This window comes from Dermacentor variabilis, chromosome 8 (assembly GCF_050947875.1).
Source record: "Dermacentor variabilis isolate Ectoservices chromosome 8, ASM5094787v1, whole genome shotgun sequence".
Lineage (NCBI taxonomy): Eukaryota > Metazoa > Arthropoda > Arachnida > Ixodida > Ixodidae > Dermacentor > Dermacentor variabilis.
Window position 1 is genome coordinate 145,770,725 of NC_134575.1, and position 22,849 is coordinate 145,793,573.

General features: G+C 42.7%; 1 protein-coding gene across 1 annotated transcript in view; it reads left to right on the forward strand.

The window, feature by feature from the left end:
• The window catches only part of ECSIT (evolutionarily conserved signaling intermediate in Toll pathway, mitochondrial), a 42,042-nt gene that overhangs the window by 11,770 nt on the left and 7,423 nt on the right, over window positions 1–22,849 (forward strand). The window contains exons 2-3 of the mRNA XM_075703035.1: window positions 2,981–3,204; window positions 7,855–8,065. Of these exons, the coding sequence (XP_075559150.1) occupies window positions 2,981–3,204; window positions 7,855–8,065 (435 nt within the window). The remainder of the gene's footprint in view (window positions 1–2,980; window positions 3,205–7,854; window positions 8,066–22,849) is intronic.

Below are 22,849 nucleotides of genomic sequence, written 5' to 3' on the forward strand. Positions count from 1 at the left end.
CATCACTGACGAGGAGAATCTTGACATCGCTACCTATCTCCAGCGGGCCGAAAAAGCTCGACAGCTCGCCCGCCTGCGAATCAAGAGCCAGCAGAGGACTGACAGCCGACACTACAACCTCCGACGACACTTCGGCGAGTACCAGCCTGGCGACCGTGTTTGGGTATGGACCCCGATGACTCAGTGAGAAACTACTGCGACGCTATTTCGGACCCTACAAGGTCATCCGATGTATTGGCGCACTGGAGTATGAGGTCATGCCAGACGGCATTTCGCATTGACAGTGGCGCCGCGCATGATCTGAAGTGGTCCACGTTGTGCGTCTTAAACCCATTTACGGTTGCTGATGAACTTCCTTATTTTTTTTTTCGTTGCTACGAGTGCTTTTCTTTATTACTTTCGTTTGTTTGCAGCATCGGGTCGACGCTTCTTTAAGGGGGGGGGGTATTGACACGTGTCATCATCATCAGCCTGGTTACGCCCACTGCAGGGCAAAGGCCTCTCCCATACTTCTCCAACTACCCCGGTCATGTACTAATTGTGGCCATGTCGTCCCTGCAAACTTCTTAATCTCATCCGCCCACCTAACTTTCTGCCGCCCCCTGCTACGCTTCCCTTCCCTTGGAATCCAGTCCGTAACCCTTAATGGCCATCGATTATCTTCCCTCCTCATTACATGTCCTGCCCATGCCCATTTCTTTTTCTTTATTTCAACTAAAATGTCATTAACTTGTGTTTGTTCCCTCACCCAATCTGCTCTTTTCTTATCTTTTAATGTTACACCCATCATTCTTCTTTCCATAGCTCATTGTGTCATCCTGAATTTAAGTAGAACCCTTTTCGTAAGCCTCCAGGTTTCTGCCCCGTAGGTGAGTACTGGTAAGACACAGTTATTATACGCTTCTCTCTTGAGGGATAATGGCAACCTGCTGTTCATGATCTGAGAATGCCTGCCAAACGCACCCCAGCCCATTTTTATTCTTCTGATTATTTCCGTCTCATGATCTGGATCCGCGGTCACTACCTGCCCTAAGTAGATGTATTCCCTTACCACTTCCAGTGCCTCGCTACCTAATGTAAATTTCTGTTCTCTTCCGAGACTGTTAAACATTACTTTAGTTTTATGCAGATTAATTTTTAGACGCACTCTTCTGCTTTGCCTCTCCAGGTCAGTGATCATGCATTGCAATTGGTCCCCTGAGTTACTAAGCAAGGCAATATCATCAGCGAATCGCAAGTTACTAAGGCATTCTCCATTAACTCTTAACCCCAGTTCTTCCCAATCCAGGTCTCTGAATACCTCCTGTAAACACGCTGTGAATAGCATTGGAGAGATCGTATCTCCCTGCCTGACGCCTTTCTTTATTGGGACTTTGTTGCTTTCCTTATGGAGGACTACGGTGGCTGTGGAGCCGCTATAGATATCTTTCAGTATTTTTACATATGGCTCGTCTACACCCTGATTTCGTAATGCCTCCATGACTGCTGAGGTTTTGACAGAATCGAACGCTTTCTCGTAATCAATGAAAGCTATATATAAGGGTTGGTTATATTCCGCACATTTCTCTATCACCTGATTGATAGGGTGAATATGGTCTATTGTTGAGTAGCCTTGACAGTGTACACGTCTTCATTGGGCGACACATTTCACTGCCTAACAAATGTTATCGCACAGCACAGGACATCTTTGCATGTGTCAGAAGTTTCTGGAATGTTATCGATGGTTCCATTCACTGTCTGTGACCGAACCTTGTGTAATCTGATTGCATGTGTGCGCGACACGAATAATGTAGAACTTTGTGGAAGACACGCGGGCCTCAGTGATTAGTCTGGAACATTCGACGATTGGTGTGTAAAAGCTGACGCGCTTGACCCGTTGATCAGATTTTCACCGATCGCCGACTGTGTTCACCGCTATCGTTGTGCTTTAAGTGTAGCCTGTTTTTGTAGGCACAGGTTTGCCCAATAAAAGCTAGTTTTGTCTTTCACAGTATTGCTACTCTGATCTTTAATGTGACTACCATGTAACTATATACTGCTTTCACTGTAAAAGGCAGCAAAATGTTGACTGCCGAGTAGATTGATTTAGTGGCGCTTTAGGAATATGTGTGAGGAGTGATGGCGTGGGTGGAGGGGCCGGGTATACCGCTTAATTTCAGGGGGGCCCGGGCCCCCTCGAACCCCCCTTTGGGTACATGCCTGTGCTGCGGTAGCTTAGTGGCTATGGAATTGTGCTGCTGAACTTTATGTCATGGGTTCAATCCTGGCTACAGTGGCTGCATTGCGATGGGGGCAAAGTACAAAAATGCTCTTGCGCTTAGGGTTAGGTAAGCATTAAGAAACCCCAGTTGGACAAAATGAACCCCAAGTTTTCCACTTTAGCATGTCTTGTAATTATACTATAGTTTGGGCAATTAAAACCCCAGAATTAATTTCGCCATGGTTTATGTTACATAAGGAAGTGTAAGACTGCTGCTGTGTTGTCTGCTCCAAAACGTTGCGAAACCATGTGCATGCTGTGTCAAGAGGGCATGTCCATTACTGTGCGAGGGCGCCTCAGGCTGAATGGCAACACGCACATGTCAAAACTACACCATGCCTGCATCGCAGAAATTGATGCCGCAGAGCACACATCGTTTCATCCCCCATTAGTGCTACCAGACTGTGATATGTTTCAAGTGTACTATAAGAAGAATTCAGATACAAATTTTATATCGCACTGAATGCACTCAAATTTAGCTAGCTTGTTGTGGGGCACATACAGTTTAACATGCATTGCATAATTCTGAGAATTTGGTGTCATGCTTTAAGCTGAGCCCACTACAAAATGCTACCCTTGCGCTGAATTAGACCGGAAATCAGTCTGCAGTTTAGCTGGAAAGGTCATGCATGCCTGGTGCTCGTATTTGTGAGACGCTTGGTACACACGTCTTGTGTAGCTTGGTGTTCCTGTCTAACGGTGGAAGTTTGGTTGTTGCAGGTGTCATACCAGACCGGGAACTGCGGCAGATGGTGCTGGACACGTTTGGCTTCTACAGCGAGGTGTTCAAGAAGCTTGCACGCATGATGTACTGGATGCCCAAGTTCAAGCACATGAGTCCCTACCCGCTGCCCAACCCAGTGCCTCGGGATCCCTATGAGCTGGCCCGGCTGGCCATCAAGCGCATGTGTGTTGACATCCAGACCAACGTGACCGTCCACAACGTGAGCCCATCATCTCTCGTTTGCTGACCTCATAAAACGAAAATCTTTGCTTTTCACTTTTTACAAGTGGTCACCAGTTTCAAGAACTTCAAAATTTGGGTACAGGAGTAAACATATTTTGGAAGTAAAAATTTATGAAGGGTCAGATTTTTTTTTTAATGTGGGCTGCTCGTTTGTGTGTATGTACATATCTAAGCACGTATGATTTACAGTCAAACACCTCTAGGATGAATGCCTCTACAACAAAATGACCTGTATAACAAAGGACTTCGTATGTCCTTGCTGAATTCTTACTATTCATGTGTATTTTGAGAACCTCTGCAGTAAAGACCACTGCAATGAAATTGCCTGTACAACAAAGGAATATAGGCATCCACGAGAGCTGATTTCTTGGTTCACTGTGAACGCACACTATGGCATCGCCACTACCCTCCATAACCGGAAGAGAGCAGCGGCACACATAGAATGTGCATGTCGACACCGCAACAAAGATAATTTTGAGAGGGTCTGGAAGGCGCAGTATCTATATACACTCTCCCCTCCCCCTTATCCCTACCTGGAACTGACATGAAGACCTGCTTGGGATGAGCTGGAAGGATGGGATGAAAGCGAAGATCGATGAAGGCAGCAGTGATGAAAGAGCCTGCAGGCTCACGAAGAATTTTGACGAGGCAGGCAACATCAGTGTTCGATGCTCTGCAGCTGTAATTTGCTTTACTCCCAGATTTCGCTGCTGAGCATGTTGCGAACCTAGATGCCATAGCGTCAGCTGCAGCGGCACATTCCACCGCATCAAGTGTGCAGAAAAAAATTATTGACTTAATTCACAAAGTATTTCCTTGAGTTTGTGCTAAATAAAAGTTTTCTTTTGCCGAATGTGCTCGCATGCCCTATATTAAGCGGTATGGGTATAGTGCATGACGTTTACAGCAAAATGACCTTTATGAGAAAGGATAGTGCAGGTCCCAAGCACTTAGATACAAAGGTGTTTGATTGCATGTATAAATGTGTGTATGTATACTTGCGTCATATGTGAGTGAGCAAAGGGTATAATAAATATGCCACTTTCAAAATTTAGTCAATCAACTGATCATGTAAAGACCCTTGCTGTTGCATAGCCCATCATTATTTGCAAAGGTTTGTTGTGCTCTCTGGAAATGGCTAACTTTTGCAGGTGCAAGGGGTTGGACAGGATCTATAGACTCTGAATAAGAGAGAATAGGATTGAATATGGCAAAGCATGTCATACCGTATAGATTTGTGTGAGGGCCACAGTCCCAACATGGCAGCCCCAAATTTTTTGTTTTAGTTCCATTGACGAAAGAATCTCGTTCAGTGCCGCAAAGCCATGCGTGTGCATTGACGAATTTTTTCATGCTGCATACTTCCATGTGCCCCTGCTAGATGTCGAAAGCTGCACGTTGACCTCTGATGCAATGGTACCTCCAGAGACCCACGGTGTGTAGCAGTCACTGGCTGCGCCGGCACCATTTTGGCCAACAGGCTCGGTCCCATGTGAGAGCTGCACCTGGCCAAAATTGTGAAAAAAAAAGTGTGGCCCTTACACGAGTCAGTAGAATACTCATGTCCAGTGTCCAAGAAGTTACCATAACTTCTTCACATACACTGCATTGTTTTAACACATGCCAGAAATTTATGTTCAATGTTGAACCAGTTAAAGCTGCATACCACCTGCCACTTTAGCTTAGTGGCTATAGTGAAGCTCTGCTGAGCTCTTGGGTGCGAGTTTGATCCCAGTCACAACAACCTCATTACGATGGCAGCAAAATTCAGAAACACTCGAGTGCTTAGATTTAGATGCATGTTAAAAAATCCCAGGTGGTCAAAATTAATCCGGAGTCCCTCACTACGGTGTGCCTCATAATGACATAGTGGTTTTGTAACCTAAAACTCCAGAATTTAAATTAATTTTAATTGAAAGCTACATAAGATGAGATAGTTCCATTGGGTGTACAGAACTTGCCCATTCAATGCAGTTGGCATGATCAATGCCAGGCTAGTACATTTCAATAGATAAGTTATGTGATCAATGCATGCCACTGCTCACAGTTGACACTTGCCATTCCACAATGGATATGCTGCAATCTAGGGACTGCAGGAAGCAGATTTTTTTATTAAGGTTGCCAATTTTTAATAAAGATTGTTGGAAATTTAAAATTTTTATAACGAAGAGTGAAACTATCATGTTTGCTGCTCTGAACTCATCAATGAAAAATGATATCACAGTTATGTAAACTGCATCTAATAATACATCTAAAGCTGGCAAAATTTATGTATTAGACATCTCTCTTAAGTATACCACTAATTTGTAAGTCGGACTTTTGCAGTACCATTAGAAACATTGTAACAATATTGTTGAAGCTGTAAACTTGTATGTCAAATTTGTCCACTTCTAGAATTTGCCCACTTTGTCCTTTTCCAATGCTTTTACAGATACAGTTCGCAGAGCTGCGATGTCTATTTTTGGTGCAGACTTGTGGATTTGTAAACTTTCTGCTTTTATTATATTTTTTTACACATATTTTGGAAATTTTTCTTAAAATGCAAAGTTGTGAATCAAAATTATGCATACTATGGTCACCAGGATTTAAGTTCCTCTCGCACATACTAGTTCTCTTCAAATAAGTCCACAGATTGTCTCATAAAACTGTTACTGCATTTTGTGTGTATTTGAATAGGCAGCATTGGAGTTAGCTCCAAGCTTGGGAGCTCCTATCTAAATGTAACATGGGTACGGCAGAGTCGCTTTTCTTGGCAACCACTGCAGTGATTTTATGATGCTTGTATTCAAAAAAGAAAGTTAAAATTTATTGACTGTAGGAAGGAAATTCTTTATTTAAGCTGTAAATTTTCCTTACAAGACATTTTTGAAGATTGCAAAATGAAAAGAAAAACGAAAGCTCAATTATCATGACTGCAACCTTTGTAAGTTCACAATTAAAAGCTATAGCGAAATTCTTTAAACTGCACCTAATTATACATATAAAGCAGACAAAATTTATATGTACAACTCCAAAATATACCATTAATTTGTGAGTAGGACTTCTAGAAAACCCTCTTAAATATTGCAACGATTTCACATAAGCTGTAAATTAACATATCAGATCATAAGCTGTAAATTAACATATCAGATTCGTCTGCTTTAGATGCGCTATTGGGTTCAGTTTACAGAATACTGTAGCTGTTTTTTTTTTTTGCATATTTACAGATTTGTAAACTGCATGCTTCAGTTTTTTTTAATCTTTTGAATTTTTGAGAATTTATTTAAGAGCTTCTGGGGGAGCCCTATATCAAAATTCTGCTTCCTGAAGTCACTGGAATTAAGCTTTATCGCTAAAAAGCAACAAGCTTCATTCAAATCGGTCCAGCAGTGTCTTTCATGAAATCATTTCTGCATTTTACATGTATTTGAATAGGTGGCATCGGAGTTCACCCTGAGCTAAAGCTTCCTCTTAACAGCTTGAGTGTAAATGTTAAGCAAGCACTTACACACTTGAACAAATGAAAGTAGAAAATGCTGTAGTCTAGGAAGAATCCACTAGAAGCAAATTCACACTATGGCTTTGTTTGGTACTCTAAACTTTACATGGATGTCATGAAGCATGGAAAGTGGTGTAACCTTGCAACTAGCTTGAAAAGGGAAAGTCTTTGTCGTGATGGAAGCACATGCAGCAAACCACTCAAGAAAATAGACATACAAACTTGGGTATGCCAAAGTGCTCCATTCTTCAAATGAGTTGTTAAAAATCTGCAAGATGAAAAAAGTTTCGTGCAAGGAAAAGTTTGCTGACTGTGACCGAGTGCGCACGCACCCAAAGGACCTGCAGTGGTGTTCTTGAGGAAGCAAACTGTGCTTCTGAAAAAAAAAAAAAATCCTTCCCGCTCCATTGCCTTGCACAAATTATTTAATTAAATTATGTTATAAAGCTTGCAGTTCTTCTTTTGAGTTAATTTGGCATCACGTTGCCATGCTTGCATTCTGGTTAGCCCAAATGGTACAGCAGCTGCACTGGAAAGGCAGCAATCTCACATTTAATCTCTGATCCAGCATTAGGCTTTATTTAACTTGAGCTTTGCTTTTTGAGTACACAAAAATGTCAATCAATCAATCAATCAATCAATCAATCAATCAATAAATCAATTGTATTCCTCCAAACTGCTTTGGGAATCCTACCGCTAAAAAGCAGACTTGGGCCACCTGAGAGTGTCTGAAGGCCCATCTAGAAAATTTTGGTAAATCTATGTAAACAAAATCTTAAAGGGTTGCAAACAAGTAGGAGTAATACAGACGTGTGTTCACAATAGCAAGAAACAAAGGTAACTATGAAGACAACAGCTACTTCTGTGTGCTATGGCCTATGTTATGTTATGTTTATGTTATGCTATGGCCTGCTATGTTTAAGAATGGCAATATCAAAATAAAGAATGGTAACACGTTACCTCAAGTACGTACATATGCTGATTTAGCATTGGTACAAAACAAACAAGGGCAGCTATAATATTATAGAGCATGTACTCGAAACAAAATGAAAACAAGCAACCTTAATTAGTCATTAAAAGAGATCAGCTACAACAGCGGTCCATATTTGTAATATTGTTGAAAGAAGTGTTTTGTTGCTGCCTCTGCAGGCAAGAGAAGAGGTGCCAGGTGCGGTGGACGACACGTGGATTGTGAGTGGCCAGTCGCCGCAGCAGCAGGCGCTGATTGATGAACATCCAACAGACAAGCCGATCCGAATCGAAGGCCCCTTCTCCATATACCTCCGGAGCAGTTCTATCTCCTACTTTCTTTTGCGAGCCGAGCCAGTACCAATCCGGGTTGTCGAGATAGACTCTGACGGTGAGAGAACACTTTGAGGCCTATTGGGTCTTGATTGTTAGCTCCTATGTTGGGCCATGTCAACCGTTAAGTCGCACATGAGCCGCAGTTACTGTGTTATCTGTGTGCATTGGAAAGTTAGGTAATCCTCCATTGTGGCTTAGTGTCCTGCTGCTGAGCATAAGGGGGCAGGTTCGATTCCCTGCCGTGGTGATTGTGTTGTTTGCAGAATGCAAAAAACTCTTTCGTACCAAAATTCAAGTGCACGTTAAGAGGCCAAAACGAATTCGAAGCCTTCAACTGAGAATCTCCCAGCTCAACTGTTGTTTCATTGCCATAGCACTTTACATAGAGACACTTGGGATGCTTTCGCCTTGTTGGCACCGCCGTTGCCACCATGCTGTAACAGCATCAACAGTGCGTGTGCAGCATGCATTTGGAGAGTTAGAATGTCTCTAGAGATGCGTTGAGCTGCAAAAATGATGAAGCCAAGTGGACGCACCCTCACACTCCACTCAATCGGCATTGCAGGGGATTCTGCCACCCACTGCTGGTGGGAGTGATGTCACAAGCCCTATTGTTTCTGCCGTGCAGCTGTGTGCATACCACACCGTGACGCATACAGTGGTTTGAGCACCTAAAGTTATAAATGCTGACATTTTTCCTTCCGTCATCTTGTGCCACCATTGAGGTGTGACGGCAGCAACACGTTGGTGGTGGCACTCCTTATGACGCCAGCTTTGTAAGATGCCTAGTAGCTTCCAGGGTGCTGTTTCTATTGCACGGCAGCAGTTACCTTCTATGCTCGTTTGTACCATGTTGCTCCTGCATATTCTTGGAACAATGAGGAGCTTCACTGCAATGCTAAACCTTGCTATTTCTTTCAATGCTTTCCCTTTGGGTAAAACGCCCCACCTTTTGGATGTTAAACTCAATGTAGTAGATTCTCAATGATACGAATTACTTGATATGGTACAATAAATTTGTATTGTACAACATTTGCATCACCCAAAATTGTACAAAAATTGGAAAGTGAAAGTGGCGAAAAGCAACCACACCTAAAAGTTTTTACCGTATTTATTTGCATAACGATCATACTTATGTAATGATCGCAGCAACTTGAACTTGCTGCAGCAATATGTTATGTGCCAGGTCTAGCTGATGATGATCGTGCTTCCATCTGTCGAATGCTACGCAAATGACTCTTCAAACCGAGCGAATTGCACGCACCAAACAGATTCTTATGAAGATGCCCCATTTCATTTCTTACATCACTTTCTGCACTTCAAGAAAAAGAATCTACATCAAAACTTGCCTTGGCTTTATTATTTGTTGACCTTACAATGGTTGTGGCAACAAAAAAAAAAATAGAGGCGCCTTTCGATTCTTCTCATCTGCACTCGAGGGCACGCATCAAATCATGAGCGGCCACGACAGTAGCTACGTTTACATTGATATGGTAGAAGTATACCTTATTCATATGCCAACGCTTGTAATGCAACTAAGATATTCGCCCAACCTTAGCGGAAATGTGCCGTATTAGGATTGTAGTGAGGACAAGTGCTGCAGTTTTCGCAGCATGCCCACCATGTGTTTCTACGCCAGTGGCAGTTGAGCACGCCCATCTACGTTTCTTTCCCCTCGAAGTGGACATGGCTATGTTATTGCCGCAGACTTGACAATATTAACAATATTGCTCAATAATGATATGGAAGGAATTGTTTCAGTGCACATAATGTACTCACAAGAAGACAAAAAAATGCATTCGGCTTGCTCCGTCAGCTCCAGCCGGCATTTTTGTTTGGATGTCCCGCACTGTTACAGCGGCAGCCACCTGTTGGTTGACCTGTTTCCATCCTGCAGCAAATGCATTCTGACGCATTCCCATGGACACCAAATTTTTTTTGCGACCAATTTCTTGTGGGAAATTTACCCTGTGTAATGATCGCGCCCCTAATTTTGTGTCAATTGTTTGAAAAAAAAAAGTGAGATCATTATGCAAGTAAATGTGGTATTCATGGCAAAAGAAACCTCATATGTCTTTCTTGCATTTTCTTTTCTACGAGTTTTTGCAGAATACATCTTTCAAAAGCACAAAAATGGCCGCAGGTGTTCTTGCTGACCTTGTCCGTAAGCATAGCACGCCTTAAAACGTCAAGCAAATGTAGCATCTCAGCTCTTGGTGGTGGTTGCTCGTCATATCTTTATTGTCGTTTCCATCACCACTGGACACTGCAAGCTCTGAAGCAACTTCATCCGCAATGTCCTCAACTGTGCGCACACAGCAAGTGGCAAGGTTGTTGTCAGTGATGAAGTCTTGCAGGCAGCACTTGTAATTCAATGGTCCCATTCCTCGATCATCATCTCGTCCGGTTCTAGAGGGGCCACCACAAGACTGAAAAAGCCACACTTGTGGAAGCAGTTGGCTATGTACGGTTGCCGGTGTTGTCTGGTCCCAAGCCATGGCTGTGTCAACAAGCCTGTCTGTAAGTTGTTGCTATTGCATTTAATTTTATAAGAAGGCAGCGTACCAGGAGCCCTTTGAAATGGTACTTGGTGTTCCAGATGATTCCGGCATCCAGTGTTTGCAGGTACATTATTGTGTTGGCTGGCAGATATGTGCTGGCAGCAGCTTGACGTTCTGAAGAGTCACCTGCTTCAGGTGGCTGGTGCACTGGTCAAGGACCAAAATAATCTTCCTATTCTTGCTCAACATCCTTCAGTCAAGCAGAGAAAGGAATTCCTAGAACTTGGCTGCCGTCACCTAAGGCTTTTTGTGTGCCTGTAAACACATCGCAAGCTACGTTCTCGTTTGACGCAATAGGACTTCCCATACTTCTCAATGACTGTGAGTGGAAGTTTTACTGATACATCCGCATTGCACCAGGAACACCATCCAGAGTAAGAAAACTCGTGTGCGTTATCCTAAGCCAGCTCCACTATGTCCCTTAACTCTTTCCCTACCATGGGGAAAATAGCTGTTTCTTGCAGGTTACGCCAGATTTGTTTTTTTGTTTTTTCACAAAGAACATTTTCACTCAATATTTTGTGTAATACATAAACAAAAAGCAAATGAATGCACTTTTCATGCATAAAAGTTTTATTAACGAAATGTAACAAAAAAGATATAAATTGGCAGAATCAAGATTGTGGGATAAAATTGAACGAAGTTTGTAAAGGCACGCTTTTGTCTGCCAAGAAAAGTATGCAAAAAAAATTGTGAGATATATAAAGTGTATTGCCGTCTAATAGGCACTATCTTCGAAAAAAAAATCAAAATTTTTCATTGAATATTCCGCTACAGAAATTTAAGTGCGAACGCTACAGTTTGGCGTGCCGGGCTGCGGCTGCCAATGTTTTGAGCTGGCTTGCTTTGTCGTTGCTCTCAGAGTCAGTCTGATGAAAAGGCAGCATCTTAAGAGTTGCTGCTGCTCACTCCATCGATAAAATCAATTGCAGACGCCGCGGAATCACGAGATCTGCTATCTTTTGAAGTGAGTGCTGCTCCTGGAGGCAGCCATTCTTGCTTTCTGCTTTGACGATCATGAAACTATGGTGGCCTAGAAGTCTTCTATTAGCCGCGAGAATGAACTACAGGGGCGCTGCGAGCGCCGCTTGCATGACGTCAGGGCACAGACTCACGCCTGTCATCTGCTGCAGTTCGGGCGGTGTCCAGGAACCTTCTGCACATGCAGTGTTTTCGTTTGTTCGCTCTCATACCCTCTATTTTATACTTATGGCAGTCATCTCAAATATAATTTTACAGCGTCTTATTTTGCGAAAATTTATTCAAAGAGCTTATTTCTTAGACGACAATACAGTTATCAAAGGCAACGCTACAGCACCAGCCGAAGGAGTGCAGACCAGCCCATTGCGGGTTTTTCATGCGGGGATCGGCAATCGCAATAACGTAGCACATAATAATCCAGTTATGATACCATATCTGCTGCGGTGCAAGAAGTATGTCAGAAATGCTACAACAGTTACCTTGATTTTAATCCACTAAAACAGGTTTGCTCACCACCAGTAGTTTATTTATTTATTTATTTATTTATTTTATTTATTTATTTATAAATACTGCAACCCTGAGTTGGGGTGTTAGCAGGGTAGAGTTACATTTGTTGGTGTTTGCAAATTGGCAAACGGCTAACAATAAAAGAAATACACGGGAAGGAAGTACATAATTTGCCAATGTAAACACAATGATGTATCAGAACCAAGCACAAGAGCATATAAAAAGCTTAGCGTGACATGCCAGACAAGTCACTGCTGTGGGTGTACAGCAAAAAGGTTTAAGGATGGTTGTGAAACGACTTCATTAGTAAGTTTATTCCATTCAGTTAATGTCCTAGAAAAAAACAAATACTTAAAAGTGTTATTTCGAGTGGAAAAAGGAGTTATGGTCAAGACGTGTCTCTGCCTTGTGGCATACCCCGTAGAAAAAGAAAGTACCTGCGATATGTCTACCTTATAATAACCTTTAACTAACTGAAACAAAAATTTCAATCTCAAAACACGATTTCCTTGCATTAGTATTGAGAGGTTGGTTTTTGCTAATACTGATGTGATAGAAGTTTGCCCAAAGCTGTTATAAATAAACCTCACTGCTCTCCTTTGCATTCTTTCAATTTGGTCAACATGTTTCTGAGTGTACGGGTACCAAATTATAGATGCGTAATCTGAAGCTGGCTCAACAATTGCCTTAAACGCAGTAAGGCGAACAGCTGGAGTAGAACGTTTGAGGGCTCGTCTTAGATAAAAGAGTTTATAGTTAGGTGAGCTAATTACAGCATTTATGTGTTTCGTCCAGCTAAGGTCATGTGAAATTCAAAGACCAAGATACTTGTAGTGCTCCACTTCTGACAGAAAGACGTTGCAAGCTGAATATGTGTAATGAAGAGGACTATGTTTATGAGAAATTTTCATGAAAACGGTCTTTTCAAAATGAATAGACATTTGCCATTTATCACACCAACGAACAACTCTTTGAAGTGCTTCGTTCAAATGGATTTGATCTTGCTTGCTTTCAATTTCAGAGTAAAGGATGCAGTCATCTGCATATAACTTAACTTTTACAGGTATGTCTTGTATTATATCATTTATTGATAAAAGAAGCAAAAGGGGCCCTAGCCCAGAGCCCTGAGAGACACCAGAGTCGACTGATGCTGTGTGAGAACACTGATCATTAAAGGAAACATACTGTTTTTTATTTGAGAGATAAGCAGAAATCCAATTTACAAGCTGAGTGTTTTTAAGCATTATATCTAGTTTAAAGAGTAGTTTATTGTGAAAGACTTTATGAAAAGCTTTAGCGAAATCCATAAACATTGCATCAATCTGTTTTCTGGAATTTATAGCTTGAGCGAAATTATGTACGGTAGTTACTAATTGAGTGCAAGTAGAAAACCCTTTCCTGAATCCATGTTCAGAACTTGACAAAATATTATACTTATCTAAAAATTTCAAAATATGCTTATGTATTATATGTTCAAGAATTTTACATGAAGTGGGAATGAAAGAGATTGGGGGATAATTAGTAACATAATGTGTGCTTCCACTCTTATGAAGGGGCTTGCCTTTGGCAGCTACCCAGTCATCTGGAACTCAGCTCTCATTCAAAAATTTAGAGAATAGAATAGTTAAATACTTTGAAACCCACTCTGCGTAACGTTTTAAGAACTCATTCAGTATTTCATCCAGCCCAGGAGATTTTTTTACATCAAGTTGCAAAAGTAATTTAAGAACACCCTGCTCACTAATCGTAATATCAGATATAGGTAGACACGACACATCAAAACGCTCAAGGACTCCATTATCCTTAGTGAATACTCATTTAAAATGAGCATTGTAAGCATTAGAAATACCAAAAAAGTAGCTAGGTACAACGCCACTAATTTCAAAAACATCACTGGTCACAGTATTTAGGGCTATCCGACTCCAGGACCTCTCAGGAGGCGACAATATGAAGTTGGGAAGCTGTTCCCTGAAATAGCGTCCCTTGTCAGCTGATACATTTGTCTTGACTTGAGAAAAAAGTTCCGTTATTCGCTGCTGGAGAGCACCCACGTCATTAAAATTATGTGCTTTATTTTTTAAACATTTAGTTGTCTTTGTAACTGCAATGTCTCCCAAGAAGTCCAGGGGTTCTTTCCTTTCGATTTCTTTGCAATACGTGGAACAAATCTTTCAATACACTCATTTATGAGGTCCTTAAATCTATTCCATAAACCATGAATATCCGCAGTACTACTTAAAAAAGAATCGTATGTAAATGAAAGCAAGTCCAATATTGAAGTATCATCTGCACGTGAAAAGTTAGGGAAAGAGACCCTCTTGGATTTTTTATTTAAAACAACATTGGAAAGAGCTAATATCACAGCCCGATGATCAGATATTCCTGGGAGAACATCACAGCTAGCTTGAGCAGCAACTGCCCCACTTATGAAAAAAAGATTTAGCGTTGAAAAAGAGGTTCCCTGAATTCTGGTAAATTCATTGACAATTTGCAACAAGTCAAAAGAAAATGCGATATCGATCATTTTTTCACCGCTTTTGTCATCAGGCTGTTTCAAAGAAAAAGAGGGCCAATTAATATGTGGCAAATTAAAATTTCCGGCCAAAACAATCTGATCTCCAGGTTCTACATGTGCAACAAGATAGTTATTCAATTCGTCAAGAACATCAGTGGAAGTGGTAGATGGCCAATAAATAGCCCTGATGACATACCTCGTCTTTCCATAATAAGCTTTGCAGAATATACTTTGAACATTATACATGTCTGGCATTTTTAATATTTGTAGCGATCGTCGAAAGAGAATCGCCACTCCACCACCTCTACTACTACGGTCATTCGTGTACACGCAGTAGCCCAGTGGAACAAATTCACAGTCATCATGCAACCAAGTTTCTGTTAGGACAGTAATATGAGGATCATAAGCCAACTAGATCCCTTCCAATTCAGCAGTTTTACTAATCACAGTCCCACAGTTTACATTTAAAATTTTTAGTGTTTGAGGGCTGCTCTTGTTTCGTCATTTTTCATTCTTCTTTAGTTTAACACGTGCATTTTTCATTTCATCCCAACCAACCAAACATTGGAGATACGATATCTCCAATGCTTTTCACAGCGTGTTTACAGGAGGTATTCAGAGACCTGGATTGGGAAGAATTAGGGATAAAAGTTAATGGAGAATACCTTAGTAACTTGCGATTCGCTGATGATATTGCCTTGCTTAGTAACTCAGGGGACCAATTGCAATGCATGCTCACTGACCTGGAGAGGCAAAGCAGAAGAGTGGGTCTAAAAATTAATCTGCAGAAAACTAAAGTAATGCTTAACAGTCTCGAGAACAGCAATTTACAATAGGCAGCGAGGCACTGGAAGTCGTAAGGGAATACATCTACTTAGGGCAGGTAGTGACGGCGGATCCGGATCATTGAGATGGAAATAATCAGAAGAATAAGAATGGGCTGGGTGCGTTTGGCAGGCATTCCCAAATCATGAACAGCAGGTTGCCATTATCCCTCAAGAGAAAAGTATATAGTAGCTGTGTCTTACCAGTACTCACCTACGGGGCAGAAACCTGGAGGCTTACGAAAAGGGTTCTACTCAAATTGAGGACGACACAACGAGCTATGGAAAGAAGAATGATAGGTGTAACGTTAAGGGATAAGAAAAGAGCAGATTGGGTGAGGGAACAAACGCGAGTTAATGACATCTTAGTTGAAATCAAGAAAAAGAAATGGGCATGGGCAGGACATGTAATGAGGAGGGAAGATAACCGATGGTCATTAAGGGTTACGGACTGGATCCCAAGGGAAGGGAAGCGTAGCAGGGGGCGGCAGAAAGTTAGGTGGGCGGATGAGATTAAGAAGTTTGCAGGGACGGCATGGCCACAATTAGTACATGACCGGGGTTGTTGGAGAAGCATGGGAGAGGCCTTTGCCCTGCAGTGGGCGCAACCAGGCTGATGATGATGATGATGATGATGAAACAAGTTGCCATCCACTCTCAGTTGATTGTAAAGAAGTTTTACTTTAGCACCATTCTCCCTTTCTTCTTCAGAACTTTTCCAAAGCTTCTAGTGTGTTTCACGAACCTTGAATGAAAAATCTTCAGATATGGACAATGCAGAGCCCTTTAACTTGTAGGAAACCTTTAAGATAGACATCTTCCCGCCATAATCAATGAACTTAAGGATCACGGGGCTGTCTTTGTTTTCAATTACCTGGCCAAGCCTGTGACATCTTTCAACAGCGATCTTTGTTATACCTAACCTATTTTCTAGAATTTCTTTGTGACTTTCTTGGAGCATCTGAGGGGTTTCCTTGTTTGGCTTTTACGAGCCATAAATGATGGTTATTTCTGTGGGTACGATTTTCAAAATCATATACTTTGTCCTCAAAGGATGATATTTGGGATTGCATTTGAGTCAGCACCTCCTCCATTTCTTTTACTAGCTTAGGCAACAGGCTAAATTTGTTCATCTGAGGCTCAGTAGCATCAACATGTTCGGCTAGTGTGCTGAATTTCTCTGCAATGTTTCTCTGATTGCCGTGCCCGTCCTGAATAACTGCTTTCATTGTCTTTTGGCCCACAAGTCACTCGGATAGCATTTCTTTCTCCGTAAGAGGATAAGGATTAGCTTCAACATCACCACAAGCCGACAGATCGGCAGGGATGGGTGTGACACGAGCAATAAGAACTTTAAGACATAGTGGGCAAGGCAGCAGCAGCAAGAAATGGTTATCATCACAATAACATGGAGCAGGAAGGTACCTACTAACCTGTATCGTAAGGCAAAGTGGGTTACTGAGCATGTTGCCTCCTTTGCTGCTGCCTGCCCACTGCCATGAATCGGTGCGAAAGGTACATTTAAAGGCTGTGAAGTGGTCACGGGAATCAACGTCACTCGGTGATAAAACAATGCTGACATTATGATGAAAGGGGACATCGTTTCCTCGATCAAGCAGTGGTTGTAGGTTGCCTATGATAGCAGGCCAGGGAGAGGCCAGCTGGTCCAAACGATGTCATTGCCTCGTGCCAGCTCCGGAAAGGTCTTGCACTCTGCAGGCTTAGCTCTGAGAAGTGTCATGACCTGTATCATAAGGCAAAGCGGGTTACTGAGCATGTTGCCTTCTTTGCTGCTGTTGTGCCCACAAGGGTATGCTATAATATGGTAATATGGTTCATGGTATAATATCGAATTTTTGCATTTCTTCACAGAAACGCTCAGCAGTAACACGAGGACTTAACTACTGCTGCAGTTTAGACTTGACCAGCACCACTTGCTTCTTTAACTGCTTCTCGAAATTAGGCTGTTCTTCACGTGTTTATATTAAGTGGCGATAATTTGAAGTACAGCTAATTGAAGTTTACAGCTCTTTACAGAATACGAAAAGGAATGTACCAATATATATTCCCTTTTTCGTGCTACACGTTCAACTTACTTGAGCAATTTACTGGGGTTTGTTGCTTGAGGAATATACGTGACAAATCTGTTTGGCGAGCTGACACAGGCTGCTCGGCCCAAATTTTTTAGTGAAGTATGCCTTTTGGGCTGTATGGCTACAGCCAGAAAGAAGCCGAAACATCATTCATTATTAGTATGGGACATATTGAAGATGTATGATACTTCCCCGGTGGAGAGTCAAAAATCAAGTGAAGTATGCAAGGCTTCTGGTGTCTTCCTTATGAAGGTTTGCGAGGTTCTCTTTTATGTACTGACGAAGCAAGTAGTACTTTGTTTCTATAAGTAAACAATGCTGGATCGAACCAGCGTGAGGAAGAAGGCGCTTGAATTTTCCTTTTCTACGCAGCCTAATCTGCACTGTAGTACCTCGAGCATACTTAAGGCATTGCATTTGGCGCTGTAAAAAAACTGCTTCATGGTTTCAGTTCGAAGTTGTAGTTACTGATGGGCTTCGCGAACAATGCGTGCCTCGCCACAATGATAGTCGGTTGCTACCATTAAGTGAGCAATGTGCCATATTGTTGATAAAGGCTACTGAGGGCCACCATGAAGCATTTCATCACTTGCAATTGATTGGCTCCCGATCTTAACCACGAAACTTTTCTTTCAGGTGATTGCCACTGTGGTATTTGTGAATTAACTATATATGTAAATACTCTACATATGACACGCCATCATGTTAGTAGCTGTGAGCAATTCGTTTTATGGGGGCCTGTTTCTTAGAGCAGTAAAAGTACCAGCTAACTTTTTCATATGAAATGCATGCCTAACGCATTCTTTTACGCAATAATAAAGTGGCCATATTTGAGTAGAACAACTCGCCAGTGTAATAGGAATCATGATGGCAGCTTCGTTGGGCAGTGTCTTTATAACATGGATAATATGTTCACACCAAATACCAAGATTTTTCTTCCGTGTGAAATGAAATGTCTATCATAGCTAAGTACTAAAGGAATGTTAAGTGTGTAGCGAAGCATGAGACACAACTTTGCATGTTATATTTGTAGGCATTATTTTTACACAAAATTTATGGACAGACACAACGTATATATGCATTGCAAAACCAGTAGGCCCCTTTAACACTACATAGCTTGCGATATCCAATCCTCAAATTTTCTCTACTCATGCGCTTTTGAAGAAGGAACTGTGATTCAAGTATGGCAACAGAAAGAAGCTGACATATCCTTCAATAAGTACAGCTCGAGCCACCCATACCCCAAGCATACACAAATGGTACAAACGCGCATGGCAGCCGAGTGGCATCCTTGTCGTGATGTCGCTCACGAGAGGGTGCCACTCCAGATTCTCACCGCTAATAGTCAGATACAATCAGGTGGTAACCACAAAAATAAAATTATAAGCACATAATTTTGTACGTTTTCATTCATCTATTATAGTGAAACGGTGACAGTCTGCAGTGAAGCCCCACCCACGCCTTCATAACCACCAGCCACTGTTCCTCCACAAGGCTGCAAACAGTTCATACTTAAATTTTCCCTGTTGCTTAACTAAGGTGGTAGCCACAAAAATAAAATTATAAACACGTAATTTTGTATGTTTTCATTTGTCTATTATAGTGGAACAATGAAAGCATAACACTTTATTGAACTGAAATAAAACACTTGCTTTGCTGCAACTATTGTCAAGTTTCACTTCAGTTGGCAGCGAAGTTTCATGAGTAAAATGGGGTCAGCAGTGAAATGAACTGTACCGCAAACTTTCGAAGAGTGAAATGCTCAGACTCCATACACTTTGTCCATGTCTGTTGCACTACATTGCTTCCGCCGATGAAAAGGCTCTTCAAGAACAGCAGACGCTCTGGAGGTATCAAGCACGACGCCATTTGGAATGGTTGCATGATGACGATATTGTTTGCTTCTGTGATTGCCTGGCGGAGTAACAACCCCACGTTGTCCATGTGTCTTGGTTGCCAACTGCTGTTTCTTTAAGTTGTATCCTACTATAGCTACCATAGCGAAACTTCAGAGTGCGTTAAAAAATTGGTGCCTGGCAGGGAAAAAGCCAATTGCTTAGAAAACAAGAGTATACCGTATTTATTTGAAATTAGGCCAATAGTTTTTTTCAATTAATCATATACCAAACTCTAGGGTCAGCTTAGATTTGAGGATTTTAAAAAACGCACCAGTTCGTAATTAAAAATGATAAGTATGGTGCATGGCTAATGCCATCTGGAAAAGTCAGTATTGCAGCCACTACTAGCCACGCCAGTAGCCAACTGAAGCACACGAGCAACGTCATCCTTTTGACATTTGTTATATCGATGGGAAGTGTGGCGTTAATGTAACCACTACAGTGCTGCTTTCAAACGAAAAGTTGTGCTAGCCGCAAAGGCAACGTCAAATGTGCAAGCCAGGCGGGACTTCAGCATTGATGAGAAAAACATCCGACTGAGGAGGGGACAATGGGAGGCGCTTTTTGTTTGTGCCGCAACGAAGCGATGACAGCGATAAGGAAGATAAGCGCGTGATAACAGAGAGGAGCTGTTCACCGTGATCGTGCAGCGTTTCGACGCGTGTAAGCCTCGCCTGACTGTATGGCAATCATGGGCATGCGAACACGAGCTTGCGCACATCCACAAGCGTACGAGTCTAGCAGCGATGATGATGTAGAGTGAGCTCAGCATGTTCACATTAAATAAATGCTCTTTTCATTTTGTGAACACTGTCCTCACTTTCTTGCTTGGCCTACATTTGAGGCAAGTTCTTTTTATTTTTGTAGTTTTGGGCATTCAAGGGTCAGCATAGAATCCAGGCCAGCCTAGATTCGAGTAAATACGGTAGTTCTCCTTCGTGTCCTATGGCGTAGGGTGTCCGTGAGTGGTGCAAAAGGCGACATTACAGACTGTCGTTAGCTGGCTAACGATGCCCAGTGGGCGAGGTACGGAAAGAGTTAAACCAAATCTGCACCCTTCGAAAACTTTAAAATGTTAATGGCCTATTCGTTGTAGTTGTCTTTGTAAACAAAGGCCGGATAATTTGTCTTTCTCATTTTCCTGTGCTGCCTTCTGCCACACGCTGCGTGAGACATTGTGAAAGGGTGCCAGGCTTTCGCCGTTTGATTTTTGTACCTGTACCCACGTTGAGTGCGTGTTGGTTGTGTGTTTTGTGGATTGCGAATCATTGTTAATGGCTTCTCCAGGGCAGTATGTTGTTCTTGGAAGCCATGTAGCACTCGCCGACCGCTGGGTGATCAGGCCTGAGTTGCGCTACAGTGAAACCTCGCTAAACCGTAGTTGGCCAGAGCTCGGAAAATGTATGTACTAAACAGTAGTACTGTTTCATTGAAATAGCATGAGATCCACCACTTACCTGTCAAAAACGGAACTCAGAGAGAGTGCGATGAAAGGGGAAAAAAAAAACATGCAGTATTTGTTCACTTCGTGCGACAAAAGTGTTATTTTCGTTTGATGCCGCGGCGGCCTAGCAGCGACGACAGCGGCCTCAACCATACTGAAGCTGTGAGCCAGCTTTTCAGCCAGCCCTCTCTTCTCGCCAAACACTCACATGGCAGATTCCTTGTTGGCATTACGTATTCTCCAATGACGCACGCGGTAGCGCTGCAGAAGTCGCCGGGCGCCTTTTTTATTGCGGGGTGCTGTTCTTGTCCCGACGATTGCATTTATGAGGCTGACGTAGCGCGCAGCTTCTGCCACTGTCAGGCCTGTATCGCCCGTGCTGTTGCTTTTCTCATCACTGTCGCTAGCCGACACTTCTGCAACAACAGAGGCAACGGTGGCGAAAAGTCAAACCTCGTAGCCGACATTCCTTTGGAGTCACAACAGTGCTGCCGAGCAACTTCGCATTCCAAATGCCACACACTGTAGTGAAAAGCAGATCCCTGTCGCATGCTAGCGCCAACATCTTCGTGTCACGTTCGATAGCACGAACAATGTCTAATGGCGTTTTTCACTGGTCTATTCGGAGCAGGATTTCTCGCTCCGTGGCAACGAATCCGAATTTCACTGGTCGATCTGGAGCGGGTTCGCGCTTTCCACTGGCCATTTTGGATCAACTTGCTCCACGCTGGATCGCTCTCACTAGCTCCGTTGCTGAGGCGCGGATTCGGGCGGAAATATCCCGCGCCACTTCCGTCTTCAAACTAAATCAGTAGGCTTCGCAAAATGGCTGCGGTCGGTGCTGCTGCAGAGCTCACGTTTAGCGATGAGAGCTCGGACGACAACAATTACAAGGTGACACAGGTGCTGTACGAAGCCATCTATGCACTTTGCCCACGCACAATCCTTGCGGCTGTGACATGGAAATGATGGACTCCGCGACTGCCACGGTCGATTTAAGCACAGGGGACAGGGACTTTGGTTGCCGTGGGCATGTACGGAGCGGAAGTCAGGCATGGTTTCCGGAACAGGTTTCTGTCACGTGTACACAGGCATCCTGTGTGATCCCCCGTGGAGCGTCTTGCGCACCGCTGGCCGATTCGGATTTGTGAAACTCGAGCATTTGCTCGAAGATTTCGGCGGCCACTCCAGATCGACGAGTAAAAAACGCCATAATTTTTCTTCTATGCTGAGCATCTGGCGTCTTTTTTTATCCGAGCTTCGGCGTGACACGAGTCCTCGCATGCACGATGCCACAATGCTCCAGCATGCTGCCGAAATGATGTTGATGTTGATGTGGCTTCACGCGCAAACGCACAGGGCGCTTGGAGGCCGTTGTTCCAATCTCTGAGGCTCGTTGTTCTGCCGGGCCAGCCGATGGAGACGATGCACTGCCGTGCTTGCGCGACGAAAAATTGGAACACTACTTGTTAACCGATACGTACGCAATAAACTCGTACGGTTTATGCAGATGCAAAACACATTATGTTCAATGCCACTGAGTCGGGGATTTGACTGTACTACTTTTAAAATGAAACTACTGTTTAAGCAGGTATGGTTTAACGAGGTTTTACTGTATTATGCAAACAGTGCAGCCAATAAAGGCATGCCAAGTTTCGTTTGCCGTGACGGCTGCTTTGGAGTTTGTTGTCGCTGATTTCTGCACTTGGAACTCACATTTTGTATTTATTTTAAACATTATTTGGCATTTCGCATATTCAAGAAGTCTACGAGCACAGCTTTCAATGTCAGATTTATCAAAGCGGTGCACATGTTTACATCAACAACTACAGATACAGATCACTGTTAGCATCAAATATTGTGGAAAAGGTGCATTGCTGATATGAAATGATGTCTAAACATAGCAAAACATAAGTATTTATGCATATGTGCCGTGTTGTTCCAGCCCGAGACGAGTCAGTACGGGCAGAGAACCACTTAAACAACCACAACTGTAATCCAGATACATATATTATG